Genomic DNA, 25,780 nt, shown 5'->3' on the forward strand with positions numbered 1-25,780 from the left:
CTTGTGGTTGTGACCACATGAGTCAGTCTGCTTTGCCAAAGGACAAAAAATATCCTTGCCACAGCCAGCCTCCTACCCGCGGCCACAGGCTAAGTCCTTGCCACAGAATAAATCCAAGTAACAGTCATAAAGAGACCTTTAAGTCCAGGTACACCACACGCGCACACACACACACACACACACACACACACACACACACACACACTGACACCAACCACAGAAGGGCCTTGACACCACTGTGAGTCCTCGGGGTGACCCCCGACATCTTCCTCTGAGTCCTCAGCTCTAACCTTGGCCTTGGGGCTTTGGACAGTACAGTCGCCCCATAGGTTGCTGCTCTGCTCTGAGGCTGTCTGAGGTCCCGATCAGGCCAGCCCTCCTTTACCCCCTGCCAGCCTGCTGGGCCCTGTGCTGGCCAGAACAGAGCAGGGTCAGGTACCCAGAGTACAGTCACAAGCAATTTTTTGAATGAATCACTACGTTCACTAATAAACTCTTCCTTGTGCTCCAGATTCGTGATCAGCCCCTTCCCTCCTATATCCACACGTCCTCCTGGTTCCCCTCTTTCAACATTTCCACTCACTCCTCAACACACCCCTGCCTGCTGTCCAGTCCTCCCTCCCCGGAACTGTTCTGAGTTACAGCAGCAGTGCCACCAGGCCACTGCACGCTCCACATCACGCCTGGCCTCTGCAGCAGCTCACACAGCTGCCCATTCCTCCTTTGTTAAATGCTCCTCCTACCCGGTCTCCAGCCTCCTCCACAACAGCCTTTGCCTGGGAGAGCCCCTCAAGGGGCCGCCCCAGGAATCTCTCCTCTTCTCACCACACCCTCTCCCTGGAGCACCCACTGCCCCTTGCCTGACCTTCCACCCCAACTTTTAATTCCCACCTCTAGAAGAATGGGTCTAGATTCCTGCCTCCAATCCAGACCCTTCTTCTGAGTCTGGCCTCCAAATACTCAGAGGCTCACTGACACCCCCATTTGTGTCTCAAGCATGTGCAACACAGCACTTAGAACTTAAGCCCTCACCCTCCCTCTTGAGTCCACCATCTCAGAGAATGGCTGTACCATGTATCAGTTGTTCCCAACCTGGGGCCGCCCTTGCCGCCTACCTGTCCGCAAATCCTCCTGTCTCATCAATCTACCTCCTAGGAAATCGAAGATCTGATCACTTCCAAATAACTCCACAGACCCCTCAGAGACAGACCACCGTCATTCCCTAACCCCCTCTGCACTGGACTCCTTTGGTGGCCTCCCAACCCTACCCCACTTTCCACTCTGCTCCTCCTACAAATTCTCCACCCAAGAGCCAGGGTGATTTTCCAAACGTTGCATCATCTAGGTAGTGCTCTAACTAAAATCTTCAATGACATCAGTGCCCTTAGTTAGGATAAAGCGCAAAATCTTTAACGAAATTCTAAGGGTTGAGGTGGGCAGGATGGGCAGACTGAGTGAAGGGGATAGAAGATACAAGCTCCCAGTTATAGAATAAATAAATACGGGGATAAAAGGCACAGCACAGGAGCGTCTTAGTGGCTCAGTCAGTTAAGCATCTGACTTTGGCTCAGGTTGCGACCTTGAGGTTCATGAGTTCAAGCCCCACATCAGGCTGTGTGCTCTCAGCCTGAAGCCTGCTTCAGATCCTCTGTCTCTCTCTCTCTCTCTCTCTCTTTCTCTACCCCTCCCACACTCTCTTTCTCTCAAAAATAAACATTAAAAAAAAGAAAGGCACAGTATAGGGAAGATAGTCAATGGTGCTGTAACAGCGTGTGGTGACAGGCGGCAGCTACACTCGTGGGGGGCACCGCGTGACATGGAGACTTGTCAAATTGCTATGCTGTACACCTGAAACTCGTGTAACACTGTGTGTCAACTATACTTCAACATACAAAAATGTTCTCAGACCAAATTAAAAAAATAATAATAAAATAAACAAAACTTGCAAGGGTCTGCCTCTCCATCCCTAACTGGATGCTCTGACCATTCTGCCCTCCGTCCTGCCTCAGGCCCCGTCCCTCCCGCCTCAGGCCCCGTCCCTCCTGTCCCAGGGCCTACAGAGCTGGCAGCAGTGCTTGTGCGTAACAGTCTGGAATGCTGATTCTGAGAGTCTGCACTCCTAAGGAGCTCCCAAATGATGCGGGCCTTGCCGGTCCCTTGGCCTCACTTTGAGTAGCAAGCACCTGGAACACTCTCCTCCACTCTGACTGCATCTTTGCCCGACGAAGTCCTACTCAACTCCCAGGGCTCAACTTCAACATCCTTTCCTAGGAAGTCCTCCCTGACCCTCTCCAAGGTTAGGTTGGATTCCCTCACACGTGTCCCTTGTATTGTCCCCAAGCTATGCTGGGCTTCTCCTTTGGAACACTGATCACACCCAACAGTCCATCCTGCATCTTAAAGTTAGTTTTTCAACTTTCGTCTCCCCAGCTAGACTACAAGCTCCAGGAGGGCGGGCACTTCGATGCCTCGTTCGCCACCAGGTCCCCAGCACTCAGCAACGGGCCTTGCTGGCACATGGTCAGCACTTGCGGTAGAAAGCTGTTTGGTCTTGCCTTCCCTGCATCCACCTCCCCATCTTCTCCTCATGACACCCTAATTTTTCTTTGAGGAACCACCCTTCCTCCACTCTCAGTTCTTTGGGCTTAGAGAGTGGGCCTGCGACCTGGGTCTGGCCAATCAGAGCCTCCGTCATTCTGGCCGCAATGATTGGTTCAGAGACAGACAGATGACCTAAGCCAGGCCCTCAAGCTTCCTCCCTGAGACTTTTGCTGGAACTGCTGGGGGAAAGATACTCTTCTTTCTACTGAAGTTACTTAGCAGGTAGGAGCTACTGTCACCATCCTGCCACCACAGAGACAGAGCTTGACAAAGAATAAAACCAACAGAGAAGAGAGATGGAAAGAGACAGATCTCAGATGCAGCCATGCCTGGAGTCTATAGTTGCCATTAGAAAGCAAGAAATTCCCTTTCATGCTTAAGCCAAAGTGAGTTTATGTTTCTGTCACTGGTACCCAAGAGTCCTGACTAATACAACATTTGAGCAAATACTGGGTGCTGAATGAATTAAATAAGCATGTGAGTAAGTAAAGCCTGCCAAGAGAACTCAGGGATTCCTCCTCGGAGACTTTCAGGGTTCTCCCCACAAACTCCTACCACCCATGAGCACAGTGACAAGCATCCCACATCCAAACTTGCAGACCAAGGGGCTGACACTCAGAACGCTTCTCGGCATTACTCCGTGCAAACTGGCTGACAGAGGCTGTCTGGCTGTCAATGCCCCTGGGTACTCCTCCAGGTGGAAAGCAGGGGTGTCCTCACTCAGCCCTGTGCCCCACCTACTCCAACCAGGGCAGGCTCTGGCTGTCATCCCAGGATATTCCCCCTTGTTGCACACCCTACAGCTCTCCATGCGGTGGGCATTCTGTATGGGATGATAATGGAGCGGTGGCTCTCATCCACTTCTTGGCGGGGGGGGGGGGGGGGCGGGTAATCACTGTGCAACAGATCAGTCAGGGGAGAGGGGGGACAGCAGAAAGCAACAGGGGAGAGATGCTTAATCATTTCCTTGTGAGTCATTTCACAGCAGAGCCCCCTGGACAGAGATAGAGGCTGGCATAGATGTCCCTTCAGATGACTCAGGAGGCAGGTGACCTCTTCAGAGCTAGTCCTCACCTGGCAAACTGTGGGAGGGAGGGAGGGAGGGAAGAAAGGAGGTGCATTGCTGCCTAGGCAGGAATACTGGCTGAGCCTAAGTCCTCCCTGAGAGCCAGCTCAGCCCTGTAACCATTCTGGGGGGGGGGGGGGGGGGGGGCGGGAGGGGGAGTGCTGAAAGATGAAGGGGGAAGGGCATGGTGGGGGAAGGGTACGGTTGCCTCAGGCCCTCTCCAGGAATGAGTAGTCATGGCCTGGGGTTCTGGGAGACAGTCTCCCAGGAAAGAGACTTGTGAATGAAGTGCGAATAGGAAAAGAATTACTGACCCCAAGAAGCTCCAGGGCAACTCTCCCACATGGGGATGGCAGGGCCAGCCCAGGAGGGCCAGTCAGAGGCAGGTAGACCAGCATGCAAGTGCCATTCAAGTCCCAGGAGGGTCCCACCCCACAGGACCCCCACCTCCCCCAGCCCCAGAGCAAGGCAGCCCTCCTGGGAAGTGGTCCCTTAAGGCACCAGGCTGCATTCCAAGTCTCCTCGCTTACGCCTGCCTGAGTCCCTTGTGCTGGACCCCACAGCTCCCCAAGGCCTCTTGCAACCCCATTCGGCCCCAGTCTATTTCCTCACTGCCCCTGACACCCCCAAGTCTCAGTCACACTTTCCTCCCACACTGGTGAGCTCAAGTGGACACTGCCTCCTGAGGTGTCAGGGCACTCTCTGGCTCCCACTGGATGGAAGTAGCCGGGCCTGGGACTGAAGGGACAGCCACCTCCCCTTCCCACTCACCAACTCTAAGCCTCTTACCTTCATGGTGGGAGGCGCAGTGAGAGGAGGGGACAGCGGCCGGTCTGGGAAGGTCACATCCGAGCTGTTGGCCAGCTCCTGCTTCCTGTGAAGAGGCCACAGAACACAGAAGACATGAGTCAGGGCCTGAGCCATTCCCTCTCTGCCAAGAGCAGCTGGGCATGGGGACCCGGTCTAACACACACTGCGTGAAACCAGAGTGGAATGCATCCTCTGCTGGGATGTCCTAAACCCTCCAGTGGGGCTATTCCACGTGTGGTTCCTGCACCAGCCACATGGGCATCACCTGGGAGCTTGTTAGAAATGTAAATGCCCAGGTGCACGCCAGAGCTCCAGCGACGGGGCTAGGAAGCTGGGTCTTACAATCCCTCCAGGCGACTATGATGTCCACTGATGTACCGGGGCCACCACTCTTAAGACATACGGGACCCACAACACCTAAGGGCCTCCAAGGCACCAACAAATGCTTCAAGGCATCAAAATAAACTAACTGTTTTACCACAACAGCAAAGTTTGACACAGTGGAAAATAACTAGGCCCTGAAACTGTAGCAATTACCGTTTATCTTCAAGTTTTTTCATTTGTCAAAATTATAAGGGTTAGCAAAATACTCTTCATGTATACGTTTAGTAGATGTATTTCAAAATACATTTTAATTAAGGACCAGCAAAAAGACAGAGACAGAAGAGGAGCATAAACATTTGTGATTCATCCTTCCTGGGTACCCTTTGCCCCCTTCCCCCCGCACCCCCCCCCCACCACACACACACACCGCGGCCAGAGAGCTGACCTCGGGAGGATGGGGCTGCCTGCTGTGTTAGCTGCAGGTAGAACTTATTTTAGTTCACGTGGGCTAGGACCATGGAGAAGCAGCTAAACAGAGTTATGTCACCATGACAACATGACTGTGACAAGTTCACTGCTCTCACACACTCCCCACTTGCCATCTGGCCCTTGCCGGTGACCAGGGAGTGCTAGTTCGCAGTCTCATCACCAGGCACGATGTTTGCAGTGAGATAAGTCTCGGGAGCAATGATTGATTATGCAACAGGGCCAGCTGGGCAGAACCTGGGGGAGCCCCAGACGAGGGACTATGGTGTCCTGGACGTGCCCTGGCTATCTCCCGGGACAGCAGCGAGAGGTGAGGATATGACAAGCCCAAGAAGACCAGGCTGAGCCATCAAAGCTCCCAACTCTGCTGCCGTCTCCTTCTCCAGAGCTCCACCCTGAAGCAGCCAAGAGAGTCAGCCTGACACCTGGGTCACATTTAAATGACCAAAGGACCCCCACTGCCACCTTGACAGAATGCTTCTTGTACTTTGCAGCCCACATCTCGCCAACGGGGATCACAGCCCCAACCCCAAGCCTCCTTCATGAGAGAGACCCGGCCTCCCCACAAAGCCTGGCCTACCTGCCTTTCCAGAGGCAGCCCTTGCCCTGAGACCCACACACCACCCCAGCCTGGCTCCCCTCAGCCCACAGGGCAGGCCCAACCTAAAGGAAGACAGGCTAGGTGCCACAGGGCCCTGTCTCCCCGGCACGACCCCTGCCTGCCCCCGCAGCTGGCCATGCCTCATTCTCACCTAGGCAACCAGGGAAGGAGACCGCGTGAACGTCTTGGCAGAGGATCCATATGACCCCATTGACCTCAGCCTGCCAATCCCCCTTTCTGATCCTCCGTCTGCCTTGCCCCTCCTGTCTTCCTGAACCCAGTCTCACTCTGGGGGCAGGAAAGGTGGGGGACCCCCTCCCTCCGAGTCCAGACTATAACCGGCCCAAGAACCAGCAGGGCCACGACTCAGCACGTGTGTGTGTGCATGCACACGCGCACACACACACACACGTGAGGAATGCATGAGGCTCCTTCCACCTCTCAGAGCCACCACCTCCCCGTTATGGCCTGGAACCAGTGTGGGGTCCAGCCCAGCTGCTCTGGCCCTCACCTGCCTGTGGACCCCACAGAGCTGCATCCCAGCACAGACTCACCCCCTCCGGTCACTCTGCCTTTTCCCCTGCAGCCTCTGCTCCGTCCTCAATGGGCCCAGCCTCTGAGAGCCACGGTGGGGGAAAGGGAGTGGCAGGGGGGAGATGATCAAGGATGGGGGCACCACCCTCGGGTCCCCTCAGGTGAGAATGGACAAGGGCTGCTCCCCTTGGGGGCTGGCAGCCAAGGAGGAAGAAGCATGCAGGGAGGGCAGAGGAGGCAAGCCCCCTACCCAAAGTCTACAGGGCTGTGCGGGGGGTTAGCTGAGGACCTCTGGACTAGTTCCCTGGAGGGAGCTGTGGCAAACTTGCCTGACAGCAGTCCTGGCTCTCCAGGCACACTAATCCCAGAGAAGGGCAACGCTGGCAGGTCAGCTGGTCAAAGGACGCTCAGACACACAGTCACACTGTCCGCTTCTCTCCCTAAGGTACGCAACGTCCCCTCCCATGGGACCAGAGCAGATGTGATTATTACTCAAGGTCCCTGAGTCTCAGGCAAAGGACCACTACCCCCAACGCTCCCTGGGCTGAGCCCCCCTTCCCTGCACCAGCCCGTTTTCCCTGGATGCTGGAATAAGTCCCTGGGACCAGTCTCCAGGGAGTGGTGAGGACAATTTGCGGGGAACACAGGGCATCTTCCAGACAGAAGGATTTCCTGAATGATGTCTGGAGCCTGGAAAGTGCTGGAGCAGGAATGGGCACCAGGGGCTAGCAGCTTCGCACCAGTTCTGGGCTCTTCCAAAATACCAGATGCGATGCCTGGGTAGGTAGAAGGCAAGACTGCTGCTCTCAGAAAGATCCGAACTCAGAGTACACCCAGGACCTTGGCTGCAAATCGACCCTTCACTGATTGGTATATATAGGCGGCTCAAGTGGCCAATGGGAGGGGAGGGGACGTGTGTCCCCTCCCCCACGCTCAACTCCGAGGAGCCAAAGGTACTTAATCAAGAGCCAACCGCCTCTTATGGGTTGAATCACATCCCCCCCAAACAATATGCTGAAGTCCTAACCTCCAGGCCCCGTGAATGTGTCCTTATTTGGAGGTGTAATCAAGAGATCATCATGGCCGTCCCTTAATTCAATCTGGCTGGTGTCCTTACGAGAGGAGAAGGCGGCCATGTGAAGACACAGACACAGGGAGAACGCCACGTGACAATAGAGGCAGAGGCTGGAAAGAGGCGGCGGGAACACCGAGGGTTGCCAGCCACCGCCAGAAGCTGTAGGAGGCAAGGAAGGAGTCTACCCCAGAGGCTGCAGAAGGAGCAGGCCCCTCTTACACCTTGATTTTGGACCTCTAGCCTCCAGAATAGAGACAACAAAGGTTTGTTGTCTTAAGGTGCAGATCCGTGGCACTTGGTTACAGCAGCCCCGGGAGACAAATGTGCTACCCAAGTCCCAGGTGCTAGCCTCGGCCTTGTAATTGGAGGACCAAAAACAAAGACGATGAAATCCCTGCTTCAGCGTCATCACCCCGGCCATGGTCAGCTGGGCTCAACCTCGTCCTGCCCCCGCCCTCACAACCAAGGACATTCGTTTGGGAGCCACCCTCCCAGGGACAGCCAGGCCCAGCCCAGTCACCAGCTGGTACTGAGATAAGACGAGTAAGAACTTCGGTGCTCAGCGCCATTCCAGCCGAGAGAACTGGCAAACAAATGATACATAAGCCGGTGAAAGTGACACGATTACACCAAGAGATAACCTTCAGTCTGCTCTCATTTATTAGAAGCATAAGGCAAATTATTAGCAGAGTGGTATCCTTACTATTACTTATACCAACTTTCTTGTGACCCACGGCGATCCTGACATTATCACAGCACTGAGTCTGAAACTGCCTCACTGGCCAAGCCAGCTGAATGCTCATACACAGCTCTGATGACATGGGACCCACGGGGCGGGGGGGTGCCGGGGAGAACAGAGAGGTGGCAGACAAGGGAGGAAGATGATCATACAGACAGCTAAAAGAGAAAGGTGGTAAAACACGCATGAATGGGAGGGTCAGGGGCCTCCTCCAGCCCCCGGGGGTCCTGGAGGTGCTACCCACTCAGCATCCCTCTGCCCCAAAACCATCTGCCACTGAGGGTCTCGGCTCTGGGATTCCTTCCCCAGAAGCATGGGCGATCCTGGGGCAGCTGGGAGAGGGCCTGGCTGGCTTTAGCCAAATGCAAACCTCTGGAGGAAGTGATCAGAGAGCCTTTGGGAGAAGCTGAGAAAGCCAGGAGATGGGTCACCAGATGGGACTGTTCACAGGGCACTGGACACACCCCAGGTGGGGGCCCTACTTACAGTACCCTGGCCTCCAGCTCCTCCCTATCCAGCTTCGATTTCTCTACCCTAGACCATTTGAGGCCACCGCAGCCGCCATGTCCCCCACACTTCTATGAAAGTGCCCTATACTAGGGATCAAGGGACTCCCAGGTTCCAGTCTGGCTCCACCCACCACCCCACTGCATGACCTTGGGTAGGTTACCTCACTTCTCCACATCTGCAAAGATGGGGGTGATGATGTTCTGAGGAATTAAATGTAATGGCCGTGAAATAAAACATAAAATCCTATACAAACGTAGACTATTGTTATTTTCATCATATTTGTTGTTACTTATAACCCAGAAAATGGTGATCTGGTCTCCAAGTAGAGAGAGAGAAGTGAGGGTCCAGGACTGTTTAATGTCTCTGAAAACATTTCTGGCATCTCAAATAAGCACCCATGCTAGCCCCAGGGAACTACTCTCAGGACCATAACTACTGGTTAATAATCAACAACAGGAAAACCTTTCACCTATCAGCAGATGGCTCTGGGGCCAGGTTTAAGTCTTCCTCTGGAAGAGAGTTCTCCCAAACCCATAAACCCCCTCTGCATCCCTCACCCCACCAGGTCCCCAGCCACCCAGCCATGCTTGGCTGGGTTTTCTCCCGTTTTCCAAATAGCCAAGCTAGAGGAATGCAGACAGTTGGCCACTATAAGAAGCTTCCCGGGAAAACGCAACCAAAAAGGAATGAGGCATACCATTCACAACAGCCAAAAGGTGGAAAGAACCCAGTGTCCGCACGCAGTGAATGAATAAACAAAATGTGGTCTGTGGATGGAGTATTATTCAGCCATAAAAAGGAACAAAGTACTGACCTATGCCACAGCGTGGATGAACTTCGGAAACATTACGCTACGTGAAAAGACGCCAGACACAAGAGGCCACATGTTATATGATTCCATTTACGTGAAATGTCCAAAACAGGCAAATCCAGAGACAGAAAGCAGACTAGCAGTCACCAGGGGCAGACAGAGAATGGAGAGGAATGGGGAGTTTCTTTCCAAAGTGATAGAAATGTTCTGGAACTACATGCTGGTGATAGTTGCACAACTTTGTCAATACACTAAAAAGCATTGGGTATAAAAGGGTGAATGTTATGGCATGTAAATTAAAACTGAATTTTTAAAAACGAACAAGAGAGAAGGGGCTAACTGGACTCTAGTTCTGTCACTTCTGCTTACTCTCCTCTCCGGCTGCCCTTTGGTGCCCGCAGGACCCCGGGCTGTGCAAGCTCTGGCTGTGCGGCAATGCTTCAGACACTGACTGGGATCCCAGCCACGCCCTTCGTCCCCACTCCCAGCCCTCAGGAGTACCTGCACTGTCACTGATTTGGAGAGATCTTCTGAGTTCTAGCTGATCCCATTTCCCCATCCTATACAACCAACTAAACCATAAACAATAGGAAATAACATAATATAAAAGATTCATGAGAAATCATCGTAAGAATCAGACACAATGAGAGGAAAGAAGAATTAGAAGCCTGACGAGCTGAACCTCAAAGTCTCAGTCTCTCTGCTTTCTCATCTGCAGAATGGGCGGGCTAACTCCCAACGCCCGTTCCCCGAACAGGACTCAGAAAATTGTGTTCAACTCCTCGAGGGCTAGTGTCTTGACAGTTTTTATGGTGGCAGATACTTATGTGGTCCCTGGGTAAGGCGGGACAGGGGGACGGATGAGCAGGGGACACCAGGCTGGGTGCAGGCTGAGGGTCCATACCCAGAGGAGTCTGCCTTGCCGGCTACAGAGACCCCAGACCCAGCACACAATCACATAACCCTCATTCTAGCAGCAAGCAGTGCTGGGGCATCCCCATGGTTGGAAGCACCTTGAGAGGCTCCGTGCAGGCATGGCCGGTCACCCGGGCAGCAGTCTGGATGGAGTAGAGAGAACCAGGCTCTGGCCTCAAGCAAGGCAGGTGGGCAGTGTGTACAGTAAGATCAAAAGCACCGGCTTTATGGCCCAACAAGCCTGGATTTGAATTCCAGCCCTACCGATTAGCTATGTGACCCTGGTCAGGTCACTTCATCTCCATGCCCCTCAGTTTCCACATCTGTAAAATGGCGTAACTATACCCACCTCACCAGTGGCCTGAATAAGCTTGTAAAGCACTTAGCACAGTGCCTGGTACACAGCAAAAACATGATACCTGGCCACTGTCGTTGTTGCCAAGGTGGCCATCAAATGAGGGGGAAGGGAGTGGGTGCAGGGGAGGGGGGTCAAGGCAGAAAGTGAATCCGAGCACAGAGAGGAGGCAGGGACAGCTTCGAACCTGGGGGAACTCGGATGCCCACGTACTTTGGACCCTAAGCTTAGGAGGCAGGGACAGGAGAGCCCAGCCACTGTGTGGGGGCCACCAGGCTCTTGGCACATGCACATGGCTTGATTCCAAGCCCCAAAGGGACAGACGGAGAGGTGAGGGGGTCCTGTGCTGGGGCCGATGTGGAAGTGGAGAAGAACAGAGCCCCATGGGGCTGGCGGGGAGGCGAGGGGCCACAAGGGGGCACAGGATTCGGGAGTGAGAGGTGCCAGCAGGCGAAGGGAGTGAGTCCCAGTGCCCCACCGGTTCCCCTTGAGAAGAGCAGGCACTGCTCACCTGGAAGCATCTGGCACGGTTGACTCTGGTGTCATGTCCCATCCCCGTGCACACTCTAATTGGTTCCTGGAGATTCGGACCCCAACTCTGGACCTTTGATGACTCAAAATTCCCCAACGATGCAAAATGGCAAGCCCCCGCCCCCGCCATGCACACCCAATCCTGGGGTTCATGGACACAGACCAGCAGCCCTGGGAGAAACCATTAGAAACCATTCAACAGCCTAATCACACAGACAAGGACATCGAGGCCTGGAGAGGCAAGGGGAGGTGCCCAAATCCCACAGGCAGCCTCTCTCCTGTTCTCCAGAGAGCCCAGTTCCCAAATCACCTCAGCACGAGTGTGCAAAAAGTGAACAGGTCACGTCTCAGGAAGAACCTATCAGGAGGCACAGCTGGTTTAGAGACACATATTTATAAAGCATGAATGTCGGGGTGCCTGGCTGGCTCAGTTGGTAGAGCATGCAACTCTTTTTATTTTTTTAAGATATTTAAAACAAATCTCCACAGCCAACGTGGGGCTTGAACTCATGACCCCAAGACCCCAAGACCAAGAGTTGCACGGTCTACCAACCGGGCCAGCCAGGTGTCCCAGAGCATGCAACTCTTGATCTCGGAGTCATAAGTTCAAACCCCATGTTGGGCATAGAGCTTATTAAAAAAAAAAAAAAAAAAAAGGCATGAGCATCAGGGGTCCATCCACGGGGTCTGTGAGTCCCCCATAAGGAATGCACTGACAGCAGAACCCAGGGCAGCACAGGAGGTGAATACGCCATACCCTGGGCAATGAAAGGGGGCTACACATGGGACCAAGGGGAGTTCTGGGTGATACTTGGTGCCTGTAGCTTCAAAGAACACGCTGGCTTCTCTCCAGATGTGTTGGGTGAGGATGGCACAGAGGGCCCTGAATCCCTCGACTGGGCCAGGGGTAAGAGAAAGGACAGGCCTCAGGAGGAACAGGACAGGAGGGTGACCCCGCCCTGGAGACCCGGCTATGGCCCCCGGTTAGGGACAAGTGAGCCTCCTGTATTACATCTCAGAGCTGATGGACCAGCCTACACACACAGGCACATCTCCACACTCCTGGGAAAAGCCTTACCCAACAGACAACTTTTAGGACTGACTGACGCCGTACGGCTCACACATGAGTAAGTGCAGACCCTGAGGGGTGTGGTGTGGGCCCAAGAGTCACGGAGTCAGAAATTTGGGTGTTGGGGGACACCTGGGTGGCTCAGTCAGTTAAGCTTCTGACTTCAGCTCAGGTCATGATTTCACGGTTTGTGAATTCGAGCCCCACATTGGGCTGTCTGATGTCAGCACAGATCCTCAGCCCCCCTCTCTTTTTGCCCCTCCCCCCATGCTCGCTCGATCGCTCTCTCTCTCAAAAATAAATAAACTTTAAAAAAAAAAAGGTCACTTAGTGATACAGTAGGAAGAAGAGAAGCTAAAAGGCTGGGTGTCAGAAAACCAAGTGATGGGTGCTTCGAACATGACACATCTGAGGAGAAGAACTAGGTTTGCGAAAGGCAGATGATAAAGCGTTCATTCTGGACACACCGCAAGTCAGGGGGTCCTGGGAAACCCAGGAGGGATCAGTAAAGTACAGAAGCCTTAGCAGAGAGTCAGGAGTGAGGAGAAGAGAGGTGCGGGTACGCGTGTCATCCAGCCTAAACGCGCCGTATCACCTGGAAACAGCTTCCCTCACGTGCTCAGCCTCAGCGCTCAGCCACTCTGCTTGGCACCGTCTGGCCTCAGTTGAAGGAGCCACATCATGGTCAGGGCAAAGATGGCCAGCTCACAGGGTCACGGCCTCAGATAGCTTCAGAACCACAATCACAAACCATGGAGCCACAAAAGCACAGAATATCAGCATTTTCCCAGCCTGTTAGTATTTCATGACCTGGATGCCAAGTACGTGGGTGCTTACTGCATAATTCAGTTTAGATGTATGGCATGCATCACAACAAAAAATATTTTTTTTAATGTTTGTTTATTCTTGAAAGACACAGAGAGACAGAGCGTGAGCAGGGGAGGCGCAGAGAGACAGAGGGAGATACATAATCTGAAGCAGGCTCCAGGCTCTGAGCTGTCAGCACAGAGCCTGACACAGGGCTCGAACCCACGAATCATGAGATCATGACCTGAGCCAAAGTTGGATGCTTAACTGACTGAGCCACCCAGGTGCCCTAACAAAAAGTAATTTTTAAGTAGTTCTCTCTCACTTCTTTTAGGAGAGATAGATATAAAAATATGGATATGGATACGAACATAGAAGTAGAGACAGACTATATCTGTCTCTGTTGAAACTTCCATGATGAACATATCAGACTGATTACCTGCATTTATTTTGCTTCTTCTGAAGCCCCTTAAAATAACAGTTTTTTTTTTAAGTGTGAAATGACAAGAGCAAATGTAACAGAAGAGGAAAATCCAGCCTACAAAAGATGGCTTGTGCCTGGAAGATGGGCTGGAATCACCCCAGCAGAGTGTTTGATACTTAAGACGCGGAGCCTTTGGACAGCCTCCCAACCTGTCACTTCCTCAGCAGCCAGATGACCTTCCCAACCCTCACCACCATAAGAAACTGAGCAACAATCCCTGAGAAAAGACATCTGGACTCCAATGGAAAGGGCAGTCTGCTACCTAATCATCACCCTGCATGGAAGCTCCCAGGTGGCACGCCAGCCCAAGCACACAGTTCCCAATCCAGTTCCTAGTGCCTCACTCTTGGGTACAGAGAGACAGCCAAGGATGGCCAGACATTTGAGGAAAGACTCCAGCATCAGGGAGAGATGTCAAAATAATCAAGAGGAACCCGAAGGTAACAGACAATGCAAGGAACCAATGGGGACCCCAAAACGCTACTATAAAGTAATATCCCCAGAGAGATAAGACAAGATTTTGTATCCATGACACAAGGAGAGAATGCTATAAAAAAATGGAATGATCAGGAGAGAAAGAGATCTTAGAAAATAAAAACATGATGTGAAGACTAAGTCAAAGTTCCCAAAAAAGAACAAGAAGACAAAGATGTGGAAAATGAAAAAGAAAAGATAAAGATAAAAACATGAGAGGATCCAATATCTGACCAAAAATGGTTCCAGGAAGAAGTAACGGATAAGAAAGAGAGTTGTGGTAGCTAGTCTCCAAAGTTGGCTTCCTGATGAGCATATCTCTTGATGCGGATGCCCGTGTACCTCCCCTTGCCTTGAACCTGTGCTGGCCCTGTAACTCAGTTTGGACCAACAGAATGGGACAGAAATAACATTACTTAACTTCTTCCAAGGCTGAGTCACAGGAACGCTTGAAGCTTCCACCTCGATCTCTAGGAACATTTACTCTAGGGAAAACAGCCAGCATGTAAGAAGTCCAACTATCCTGAGACTATCGTCCTATGGCCAGCCACATGGAGATACAGATACCAGCCAAATTCCAGATGTTCCAGACATCCAGTCCACACCACATACGTGAAGAAACCATTTTGGACATTTCAGCCGCAGCAGATGCGACAAGAGAAACCTAGGAACCAAGCCAGAACTGAGGCCCCAGACGTATGGCACCAGCTGAGCATCCCAGCCATCTCCAGCCATCTGAGCCATCCAGGATGAGGTCTCAGGCATTGTGAAGCAGAGATGAGCCATCCACCTTTGATGTGCCCTACCTGAAATTCTAACCTACAGATTTTGTGCCTAATAAAATGGCTATCCTTTTACCATAACAGGAACAGTAGAGGATAGAGGGCTCTGGAAGTGAAGCCTCCTGATGAAAAGAATGGAACTGACAGACAGGATATCTAATAGGTGCAAACTCTTGGTAGGAAAAAAAAAAGACTACTCAAGGAATTATGACAATAAATAAAAATAGTAAAACAGAAAAACAAAAATAAGTACACAGAAAACTATGCTAATGGAAGAAACGCATTAATCACTAACTCTGGGAAAAATAAAAGCTTCTACAAGAAAGGAAACATAATTATAGTGCCCTCCTTGGCTCAACAATAAGCAATTCTTACACAATCATAGTAAGTAAAGCTCGACTATTGAACCAAAAAATGAGGCTAACATAAGGATACACTGCTTACTACGTGATCCCAAGTCTTGGCAGAATTCCTAGTAGACCCCAGGAGAGAAAAAGCCCCACATCCTCATGCCCAGCATAGGTGTGTGTTAAACCATCCATATTAAGGAACCACCCAACTATCTTCCGGACTTGGGCTCACCTCGCTAAGCTGTCACTCCACCACACTCCCAGACTCTGCCTCTTAAAACTCTTAACTCTTCTGAATATGTTATTACTGAGGAACATGCCAGTTATAGAGTTTCATCACTGGCTCAAACAACTGAGTCTCGGTGGAGACAGACCACAGAATTTCAGGGTAAATATGTAGTCTTTTCAATTAATAATGCTATTCCCGATGTCTGAAAGCTTCGTTCATTCGAAAGACAAATGCTTAGAGCCGTTTTCCAACACTGAGACAGAGCACGTGGCCCCTTTTCATTCTCGCCCTTTCCTGTGTGTGACCATGGTACATCACTGGGAGATGAATGGCCAGGGCAAGGGGTCCACCTGCAGCCAAGCAACCAAGCATAGCTGACTCAGCCCAGGGGGTCAGGGCTGCGATCTCACCTTACCAGCATGCTCCAATCCAACCTCCAGAACCTAATGCCGATGAACCAAACCTGTGATATCAGCCCTCTTGCCTCCTCCTAGCATTAGCTTCTTTCCCCGGGACATTAGGAAAGGAAGGACAAGATAACTATGCATGCCTCCAGGAACACACTGGAAAACAGGCATGATCCTTGCAGTGTGGTATGACTGGAAGGTTCAGAAAAAAAACGTGGCAACCCAGAGCACACTGGATAACCAAGATCTCCAAGTAATGAGCAGAAACTCACTCCCCTGGCCAGGCTCACCTCCTGACTCAGTGAGAACAGAGGGCCTTGATGGGCTGCCTCTGTCCAGGCCGCTTCCCTGGTCTCTGACATGAACCCTGCCTGCCAGGCCAGCCCCCAGCATAGTGACCGGTACTGAATGAACTAAAAGGTGGATTAACAAAATGAGGAGCTCACAGACCCTCAGAGCTGGAGGGCTAAAAGAGCAGCATGGGACAGGCCAGTGTTACCTCCACTGCAATTTGGCTGAGTAGGCCAGATTGTTACTTTGACCTCAACTTCCTGCTCAAGAGGCAGAGGCAGAGTAAACCCATTCCCTGCTAGTTTGGTCTAAGCTCATGTCACTCCCTTGATCTTGGATTACTCCTCTGGACATGGATGGTAAAGATAATAAAAATATCCGTATTTCCTCATCCTCATCATAATCCTAGCTAATATTCATGTAGTACAATGTAAAGCTCTTGACAAGCATTATTTCATTTAATCTTTTCTACAACCCTATGAGGGAGGTACAGAACCATGCTCCCATTTTACACATAAAAAAACTGAGGCTTAGAGAGGTTAAGTGGAAGGTCCTACAGCAAGTAAGTGGCAAAGCTAGGATTCTAAGGGACCCTGGGTGGCAAGTTCTAAATGGCTCCCCACCGCAGTAGCCCTGGTCTCTGAGAGCTGGCGGCTCAGACACTGGAATCATTGGCTAAACTCTGTTGGGAAAAGGGTAGTTCAAGAGCCTTGAGGGTTTCCTCCTAGACCAACGTGATGCCCAAAAGATATGCTGCTTGGGAAGAGAGCCTGACATGAGTTATTTTGGTTCTTGGGTTTTTTTCAAGAGAAAGCTGCTTTTCATTTGCTAACTCCCTACAGAAATATCTTTTAAATACAAATAACCTATCCTGGATTATTTCAAAGGACATTACTGAGGGGCACCTGGGCGGCTCAGTCGGTTGAGCATCTAACTTCAGCTCGGGTTAAGATCCTGCAGTTCGTGGGTTCGAGCCCCGCATCAGGCTCACTGCTGTCAGCATAGAGCCGGCTTCAGATCCTCTGTCCCCCTCTCTCTGCCCCTTCCCCACTTGTGCTCTTTCAAAAATAAATATTTTTTTTAAAAAGGACATCACTGAGTGAGAGGCCATCACTCTATTTCTGAATTGTACATTTTTATTATAAATATCATTACATACTCATTGGGGGAAAAAAATTCAAAGAATCCAGAGGCATCTAATGAAGGAGTCTGGGTGTGGGGAAGGGCCTTGCCACATCTGCTTCCTGCAACCCATCAAGTCAGAGCACGCGAGGCCTCAGGGAGCAGGCCCAGCACCTGCCACAGGGAATCGGGGCTGAGGAGAGGCTGCTGCTTTGGCCCCCCTGCTGCATCATTTCCAGCTGCCCTGGTCACTTAAGTGACAAGCTGATGCATCAACGTCAGTAACACTGGAAGGGTCTGTCCACGGAAATGGCATTATTCTCCCCAGGAGGCACGAGGTCGGCCTCCACAGGCAGCTGGGGCCACTGAGAATTAAAGGCCCCTGCCCAGGGACTCTGTCACCCCCTCCCAGATCTACTCTCTGCCCCAGCTGGCCAGACCAAAGAGTGACAGACAGGAAGAGGCCACACCTAGGCCAGCCACAAAAATCATCCAGCCAATGAGCGCCGCTGAAGCCCGTGGACTCAGAGCCTGAGAGCGTGTGGCAGGATGTAGAGGACACAGAGCCTCCTTCTGCTGGAGGAGCCGGGCACAGCTTCAAGACTTGGGGGGCACCCGGGCCCCTTGCTGGCCTCCAGCGTGCGCCTAAACATTGCCTGGCTCCCGTGGCCACTCAGTCACTATTTGTTGAATGAATTGAAGAGCTTGAGGGCCATGCTGGGCCAGTGCCCCATGAGAAAACATGATAAGAACCTTCCAGCCAGATCCTCCATGAAATGTGTCTAGTTGCAGGCCGGCATGGCTGGCTATATGCGCTCTGAAGGCAGGGGCCACTTCGTCAGCCCGCCCACGCCCACGCCCACGGGGCCCAGGGCCACATTCCTTCACTGCAGGCCCTCAAAAACTAAGACCTTACATTTGCATAATAATTACACTGATGAGGTTTCTTATCACCTTCTCTGCCAAGCACAATTCTGTGAGGATGATCAGGACAAGGAGATGTTTTCATCTACATAAATGAGTCAGCTGAGGCTTGGGAAACACAGCCAGTTCTTGGAGGGAACCCAGAACTCTAAACTCAAGAAGTCTGACTCCACAATCTGCGGTCCGAGCTATCCCGTTCATGCACCGAGTGAATGAACATGCCACCGAAGCAAAGAATAAAAGCGAAGACAGCTGCAGCCCCTCTTGCACCACCACCACCCCCTGCCCCCTCCGCCTTTGGGCAGCAAAGCATGGACTGACTGAACTTCACCTTCCCTGTTCCATCAGGGTCCAGCCCTGTGAGCAAGGTTCTCACTTGCAGTGCAAACTCCAAGCTCCTGAGGAGGGCACCTAGTGTGCTCCTTGCATCCCCCCACACCTCCCACGGTGCTGAACAATAAATTCCCTCAGCAGAGCAAAGGACATGGCCAAGGACATGGCCGTGTGCTTGTTAGGGTAGCACCTGCTGCTGCTGCAAGGTTCACCTGGGTAGCTGGGAACACAATGAGCCATCATTGGGCGGAGGTGCCCCCCCGCCCCACAGCAAATCTGACCTCCAGTCCCCACGCTCTCCCTGGAGAGAGGAGAGCAGGCAGAGGTCCAGTCGGCCAAGAAGCCCACAGGCCAGGGGTGACTGCAGCAGCCCGTCTGGCTTTGCCACCGCTCAAAGGTTACAGGTCTCCCCCCCTGCCTGTCCTTTCTCGGTCCCTCTCTGGACCGGAAGGTGAGCAGAGGGCCACCCAGCCACGTATCTGGGTCAGAGCCTCTGAAGCCTGACAAGGCCCCGGGCCACACGGCAGTGCTCTGGGATTCTCCTCCAGTTGTCCCAAGCCACACAAACAGAGCTAATGCCCAAAGCTCAAAAGCCAGCTCCCAAGGGAGGCAGAGGCTTTATCCTGCTTAGAGCTGCACACGGAACAGATGAATGGGATTTTTTTTAAGGTGTTTGTTTTACAGATTTACAGAAGGGGGTTGGGGGCAGGGGAACCCAGCAGAGGGGCAGAGGATGAAAAGGGAGAGAGAAAAGAGAGAAAAGGGAGGAGAGAGGAGAAAGAAAAGGGAAGCTGCTGCAAGCTTTTAGATCGAAAGACACTTCCCTCCCTATCTAGGCCAAAATCCATCATTAAAAGGCTGCAGAGCTGGAGAAACCCCAGTAGGTCAGGTACACCCAGAGGCGGGGCCTATGGCAAGAACGTCAACGAGAACCGCACAAAGGGCTGGGCCAGGTCTTTCTGGGTCCTCCGGAACCCTGACGGAAGCGTCAAGAATGGAGGAAACCTGTGAGCTCTCCCTGGGTGTCCCTGGAGGAGCAGCGGGGAATTTCGCGTGGCGTGACCTATACACAGGAAGTGCTTTTACCCTGAAGCTGGGGACCCCAGAAAAGGCTCCACGTCCTCAGAGCTGCCAGTCCAGTCCTGGACTGGTCCCCACAGGTTCACACCCTCCCCCAAAAAGCCATTCTCTCCAGCTCCCCAGCCCCACCCACGTGGTCTCCTGGAGACCTGGAAATGAAGAAGGATGGAGGTGATCCAGATCAGGGGGCTCCGTAACCCTGCGCCTCCCTCAGAAGAGGGGCTACCTGAGACCTCTCTTCACCCTCCCCTCCAAGCCCGAGGATTATATCAGGCACAGCCATGGGAAGGGCCATCCGTAAGAGCACAAAGAGCTCCAAAGGTCCCATTTCTCCTCCTCGGGAATCTAGTGTTCAGTGAGTATTTATAAAGCACCCATCATGTGCTGGCGCAGAGCTAGCCTGCAGGGACATGATGTGAATAAGTCACGCCTGACCCCCTCTTCCCCACCCAAGGCCTCAGTGCATCTCACTGAGTCCTCACAACCTCCCAAATTGATCTCTTCTCTCCACCCCACTGTCACCTGGTCACCTATCAATCTCTCACCTGGACAACGGCCACCCCATCCTAACCCATCTCCGTCCACCACACCCCTCAATCTATGCTCCAGACACAAGGATCTTTCTAAAGTGAAAAGCTGATCACACCCACTAGGATAACCATAATTTTAAAAAATAATACTAAATAACAAGTGTTGGCAAGGACGTGAAAAAACTGGAACCCTATACAATGCCGGTGGGAATGTGTAACCGCGCAGCCTCTTTGGGAAACAACGGGGAGCATATCCTCCGAGAGTTAAACACGGAGTCAGCACACGAACCAGCAATTCCACTCCTAGGAACATACCCCGAAGAAGTGAAAACACAGGTTCAAACAAAAACTTGTGCACAAATGCTCCCAGTAACACTACTCACAATAGCCAAAATGTGCAAATGACCCAAACGACCAACCACAGATGAATGGATAAATAAAATACGCTATGTCCTTTAAAAGGACATTAGTATAATAAGCCTTTAAAAGGAATGATGTACTGGGGCGCCTGGGTGCCTCAGTTGGTTAAGCGTCCGATTCTTGATGTCAGCTCAGGTCGTGATCTCGTGATCGTGAGATCGAGCCCCACTTTGGGGTCTGCACTGACAGTGCACGGCCTGCTTGGGATTCTTTCTCTCCCTCTCTCTCTGCCTCTCCCCCGCTCACATGCACACACTCGCTCTCTCTCTCAAAATGAATAAACTTAAAAAAAAATGTTTTTAAAGGAACGATGTACTAACATAGGCTAAAAGACAGAGAAAACACGATGCCAGGTGAGAGAGGCCCATCACAGAAGACCACATATTATAGGATTCCATCTAAGTGAAATGTCCAGAATAAGCAAATCTGGAGACAGAGGGCAGATCGGTGGGTGGTTAGGGGTGTAGAGGGGAAAGGGAGAGACTGCTACTGGGGACAGACTTTCTGTTTGGTGATAAAAAATAATGCCACCGAACTGTACACATCAAAATGGCTAAAATGTAAGTTTTATGTGTATCCACCACAATGAACAGAAATGAAAGTGGAAAATTAGTGCAAAGTAAATGGCGGCACCCTCCTTTCAATGGCTCCCCTCCACCATTAGGACCAAACCCGACTCTTTAACATGCCCTCAAGAGCCCCTTGTCTTGGACCCACCCAACCTCATCTCATCCCTCTCACGTCCCCTCCTCACCTGCCCCCCCAGCCCACAAAACCTGTCCGTTCCTCTACTGAGCCACCTGTCACTCCCACCACAGCCCTCCGTCCAGACCTTTCTCCTTGCCCACACCCCCTCTCCAGACTTGCCAAAATCTCCCTTCCTGGAGATGGCATGCCCACCCTGGGTCAGGCCCCCTGTGCTGTCTGCTGCCACAGCACAGCCTCCCGTGTCACAGCACCCAGCCCCTCCACCGCAACCACCCGCTGGATCCCTGTCTTCCCCACCCGACTGAGCGCTCCGTAAGGGGAGGGATCAGGCCTGCCTCATCCCCACTGGGTCCTCAGCACCTACCCAGCCTCAAGGACCAAAGTGCAATGGGGGACATGGATGAACAGATGGACAACACCCCCAGGGGGTTTACAGCCAGGCTCAGAATGGAAAAGTGAATGGATGAGAGACCGGCTTGAACGTATGGGCACCAGTGGGGGTGTGATTCAGAGCAAGAGAGATCATGGGGACTGATCTAAATGGCAGGAGAGGGCTCAAGCCAAGGAGAGGGCTGGAGGAGGAAGCAGGACCATGAACGTGAGAAGTGTTTGGAAGTGGGGCCAAGCCAGGCGCGTGCAGGGGAGCGGGGAGGGAGGGAGTGGGCAAGTCCAGTGCCCATCCTGACTGTGCACACCCTCTGGAGAGAACTATTACAACTCTATAGCCTCTGGGTTCGGCATGTTATACACAACATCTCACTGACCCTCACAACCATGGCTATTATTACCCCATCATGCAGGTCCAGAGAGGTGCAGTGCCTTGCTCCAGTTCGCCTGGCTAAGTGGGATCTGAGACTAGGTTCACCAAAGTCCACGCTGGGGGTCCAAGGCAGCAGAACCCCCAAAGTTCCAGGACAGGCCCATCAGGACAGCTGCACCAAAACTGGAGGATGTCCTGCCTTCTTGAGAACCAGAGCTGTCTGGCTTCCTCCATGTGCCCTGGACTGGCCACTGCCTTCAGGAAAAAGGCTCCTGCACATTTTCTTTGTGATGCTATTAAACCCCCAAGGTCAGGACAGTATTGAATGAGCCTAATGAAGAAAAACATCTGCCCCACATCCAATCAGGTATCTTAACCCAATGCCCTTGCCTTGGCAATCCATCTTTCATGGCAATAATACAACTTCCAGAGAGTAGGGGTCCCCACAGCCCTGACCACCTTCAATGCACCCTCTCCCCACTCAGTCTCACCCACACTGGGGCTGCGTTTGCTGTCCCTATGAGGACGCCCAATTGTCTGTCTCCTGCTCGGGCCTCTCTCCTGTCAGCTACAGACCCCACTGCCAACTGAACATCTACACTTGGGATCTCACAGCACCTCAAAATCAACATGCCCAGAAGTGACCCCATTTCCCCCAACCTGTTCCTCCTCCCAAGTTCTGTCTCCCAAATAAAGGCACTGAGCACCCTGACTCTTCCTCCTGCCTTATGCCTGACATCCAACCCCTACTACTCAAGCTGTGTCGTGGACCAGCAGCAGGACGTCCCCTGGAAGCTGGTCTAAATGCAGTTTCTCAGGCCTACCCCAGACCTGCCAATGGGAATCTGCAATTTGACAAGATGCCCAGGTGACGTGCACAGACAGTAAAGTTTGAGAAGCGCAGCTCCAACAATCAATGATCCCTTCATTCTACCTGCTACATTTTTCCCAGGTCCGTCGATGTCCTTCCATCCCCCTCCACCAGCATCCCGAAGCCACTGATATCTTCCTAACCAATCTCCACAATCCCACTCTTGTCCCACTCCAATGATTTCTCCCCAGGAGCTCCAGCGACCCTTCAAAATGTAAATCTGATCATATGAACCACATAAAGCCTTGAAATGTCATCCTATTACCCTCCCTATGAAAACCAAATGTGATTCGTTCATTCCTGCTGAGCATCTTCTATGTGCCAGGCACCGTTCCAGGCCACGGAGAGAGAACAGTGAACAAAACAGACAAAAACCTCTGCCCTCTTGGAGCTCATATTCTAGTGGAGGAAAGAGATAATCAACACCTAATAACATAAAAAGTTTAAGTATGAGGTATATCAAGTGATGGCAAATGCCACGAAGAAAAATAAAGCAGAGAACAGTTTGCAAATTTAAACAGGGTCCTCAGAGAAGACCTCGATGAGAAGATGACATCTGAGAGAAGACCTGAAGGGAGTGAGGAAGCAAGTGGTGAGGGTGTCTAGGGAAAAGCATTCCATGTAGACAGAACAGCAAGGGCAACGGTCCTTAAGTAGAAGCATACCTTAATTAGTCAAGAAGTCACAAAGAGGCCAGTGTGGCCAGTGCAGACAGAGCCCAGAATAAAGAACAGGGGCTGAGGGCAGAGAAATCATGGGCAGAAGAAAGAAAGAAAGAAAGAAAGAAAGAAAGAAAGAAAGAAAGAAAGAAAGAAAGAAAGAAGAAGGAAGGAAGGAAGGAAGGAAGGAAGGAAGGAAGGAAGGGGAAGGAAGGAAAGAAGGAAGGAAGGAAGGAAGGAAGGAAGGAAGGAAGGAAGGAGAAGGAAGGAAAGAAGGAAGGAAGGAAGGAAGGAAGGAAGGAAGGAAGGAAGGAAGGAAAAGGAAAGGAAGGAAGGAAGGAAGGAAGGAAGGAAGGAAAAGGAAAGGAAGGAAGGAAGGAAGGAAGGAAGGAAGGAAGGAAGGAAGGAAGGGAAGGAAGAAAGAAATCACAGGGAACAGATCATGTAGGGCCCGTGGCCATGGTAAGAACTTTGGCTTCTACTATGAGGAAACAGGAAGCCATAGAAGGCACAGTTGTAAGCAGAACAGATGTGATCTGACAGATTCAAAGGATCATTCAGACTGCAGTGTTGAAGAACCGTAAGGGGGCAAAGAGTGGCAGGGAGCAGGGAGGCCAGTGAAAAAGTCACCTTGAGGCATCTGGGTGGCTCAGTCAGTTAAGCATCTGACTCTTGATTTCGGCTCAGGTCATGATCTCACGGTTCGTGAGTTTGGGCCCCACATCGGGCTCTGTGCTGGCAGCATGGAGTCTGTCTGGGATTCTCTCTCTCTCTCTCTCTCTCTGCCCCCTCCCCTGCTTGCATTCTCGCTCTCGCTCTCTCTCTCTCTCTCTCTCAAAATAAGTAAATAAACTTTAAAAATAAATAAATACAAATAAAAAAATACAAAGTCACCTCAGTAACCCAGGGCGAGATTGAATGTGGGCCATAAGAATACAGAGAAGTCAAGGGTGAGTCCAAGAATTTGGGCTAAACAAGTGAGATGGTGAAGGCTACCTAAGGAATGAGTAGGGGGCTAGAGAGAGCACAGGAATTTCACTGTGGACCTGCTACATCTGGAATGACTTTCAGACACCCAGGTGAACACCAGGAGGGAGACAGAGAATTCCACAATGCATTGGAAGTCAGGGAAGGAGGAGGCGGTGAACTTGCCAGGAGACAGAGGGGAAGCGGGAGCGGGAGCTTTCACCAGCAAAACGGAGAAAGCATTCTAAGAAGGAGGGACCACTGAGCTGTGTCAAATGACTCTGAGCTGAGGGCAGAAAGGCAGCCATGTGGTGTCGTGGGGAGCAAAGCCAGAGGTGGTCTTCTGGAAGTTCTGCTGTAAAGGAGAGCGGAGACAGCAATAGCTAGAGGTAGATAAAGGGCTGAGGGAGGTCGGGGCTCATTTGTCTGCAATGAATTCCTCATTTTCTCCAGCTTCAAACCTTCCCGCTTGGACCTCTCAGCTAGCTCAGGCTCCGTCCATCTCAGGTCTGAACCTCGGCTGTCCTTTCTCCCTTCTCCTGGCTCACCCCCTTTCCGCGGGCAGGTCATTTGTTCTCCAGCTTCCAGCTCAACCACCTGGGGGCCAAAGGGGGAGGCCAAGGTGAAAGTTAAACTCTCCCTGGAAAATGATAAGAACTCATTGTCCCCAGAAAGGAGCTATAAATTTTTCTGAAATTCCGACCATTCCTCCCTTTGAGTCTAGGATGTTTTCAGTCTTCAAGAGTCTTCATTAAAATGCAAAGGTCCCACCTAGCGAGAGGGGAGGTGGTAAGGCTCCTGTGGCCATCCTCCTTTCCTGCAGAGCTAAACTCACAGGGAGGCCCATGTTTCCTGGGCACCACACTTCATCCCAACCTCTCATTCACCCTCAGAATACAGATTCTTTTATTATCCACACTTCACAAATGCCTATCCTGAATCTCTGAGAAATTAAACAATTTATGCACAGTCCCAGGGCTACAAAATCGCAAAGGCAGGATTTGAACTCAGGCCACTTGACTTCAGAGCTCACATTCCATGGAGTTTTTCTGGTTGGTTATTTTTCTGGTTTTTCCACTTTTTTTTCGGTCTGCTGACTTTTTTTCACTCCTAAAATGGTGGTAAAACATACACAAAATGTACTATTTTGACCATT

At 51.7% G+C, this 25,780-nt stretch overlaps 1 protein-coding gene across 2 annotated transcripts in view; it reads right to left on the reverse strand.

Moving 5' to 3' along the window:
• The window catches only part of RAP1GAP2 (RAP1 GTPase activating protein 2), a 190,669-nt gene that overhangs the window by 97,994 nt on the left and 66,895 nt on the right, over nucleotides 1-25,780 (reverse strand). Inside the window, exons 1-2 of one of the 2 annotated variants that reach the window (XM_047080604.1) lie at nucleotides 25,173-25,189; nucleotides 4,457-4,541 (exon numbers count right to left, since the gene is read on the reverse strand). In XM_047080604.1, coding sequence (XP_046936560.1) covers nucleotides 4,457-4,462 — 6 coding nt within the window. In that variant the 5' untranslated portion in view covers nucleotides 4,463-4,541; nucleotides 25,173-25,189. Of the gene's footprint in view, nucleotides 1-4,456; nucleotides 4,542-25,172; nucleotides 25,190-25,780 lie in introns of those variants that run through there. The other variant, XM_047080602.1, reaches the window with a different exon arrangement.

This window comes from Lynx rufus, unplaced genomic scaffold (genome assembly GCF_022079265.1).
Source record: "Lynx rufus isolate CCGP_SWC_20201006 ecotype Redwood Valley unplaced genomic scaffold, mLynRuf1.p SCAF_18, whole genome shotgun sequence".
NCBI lineage: Eukaryota > Metazoa > Chordata > Mammalia > Carnivora > Felidae > Lynx > Lynx rufus.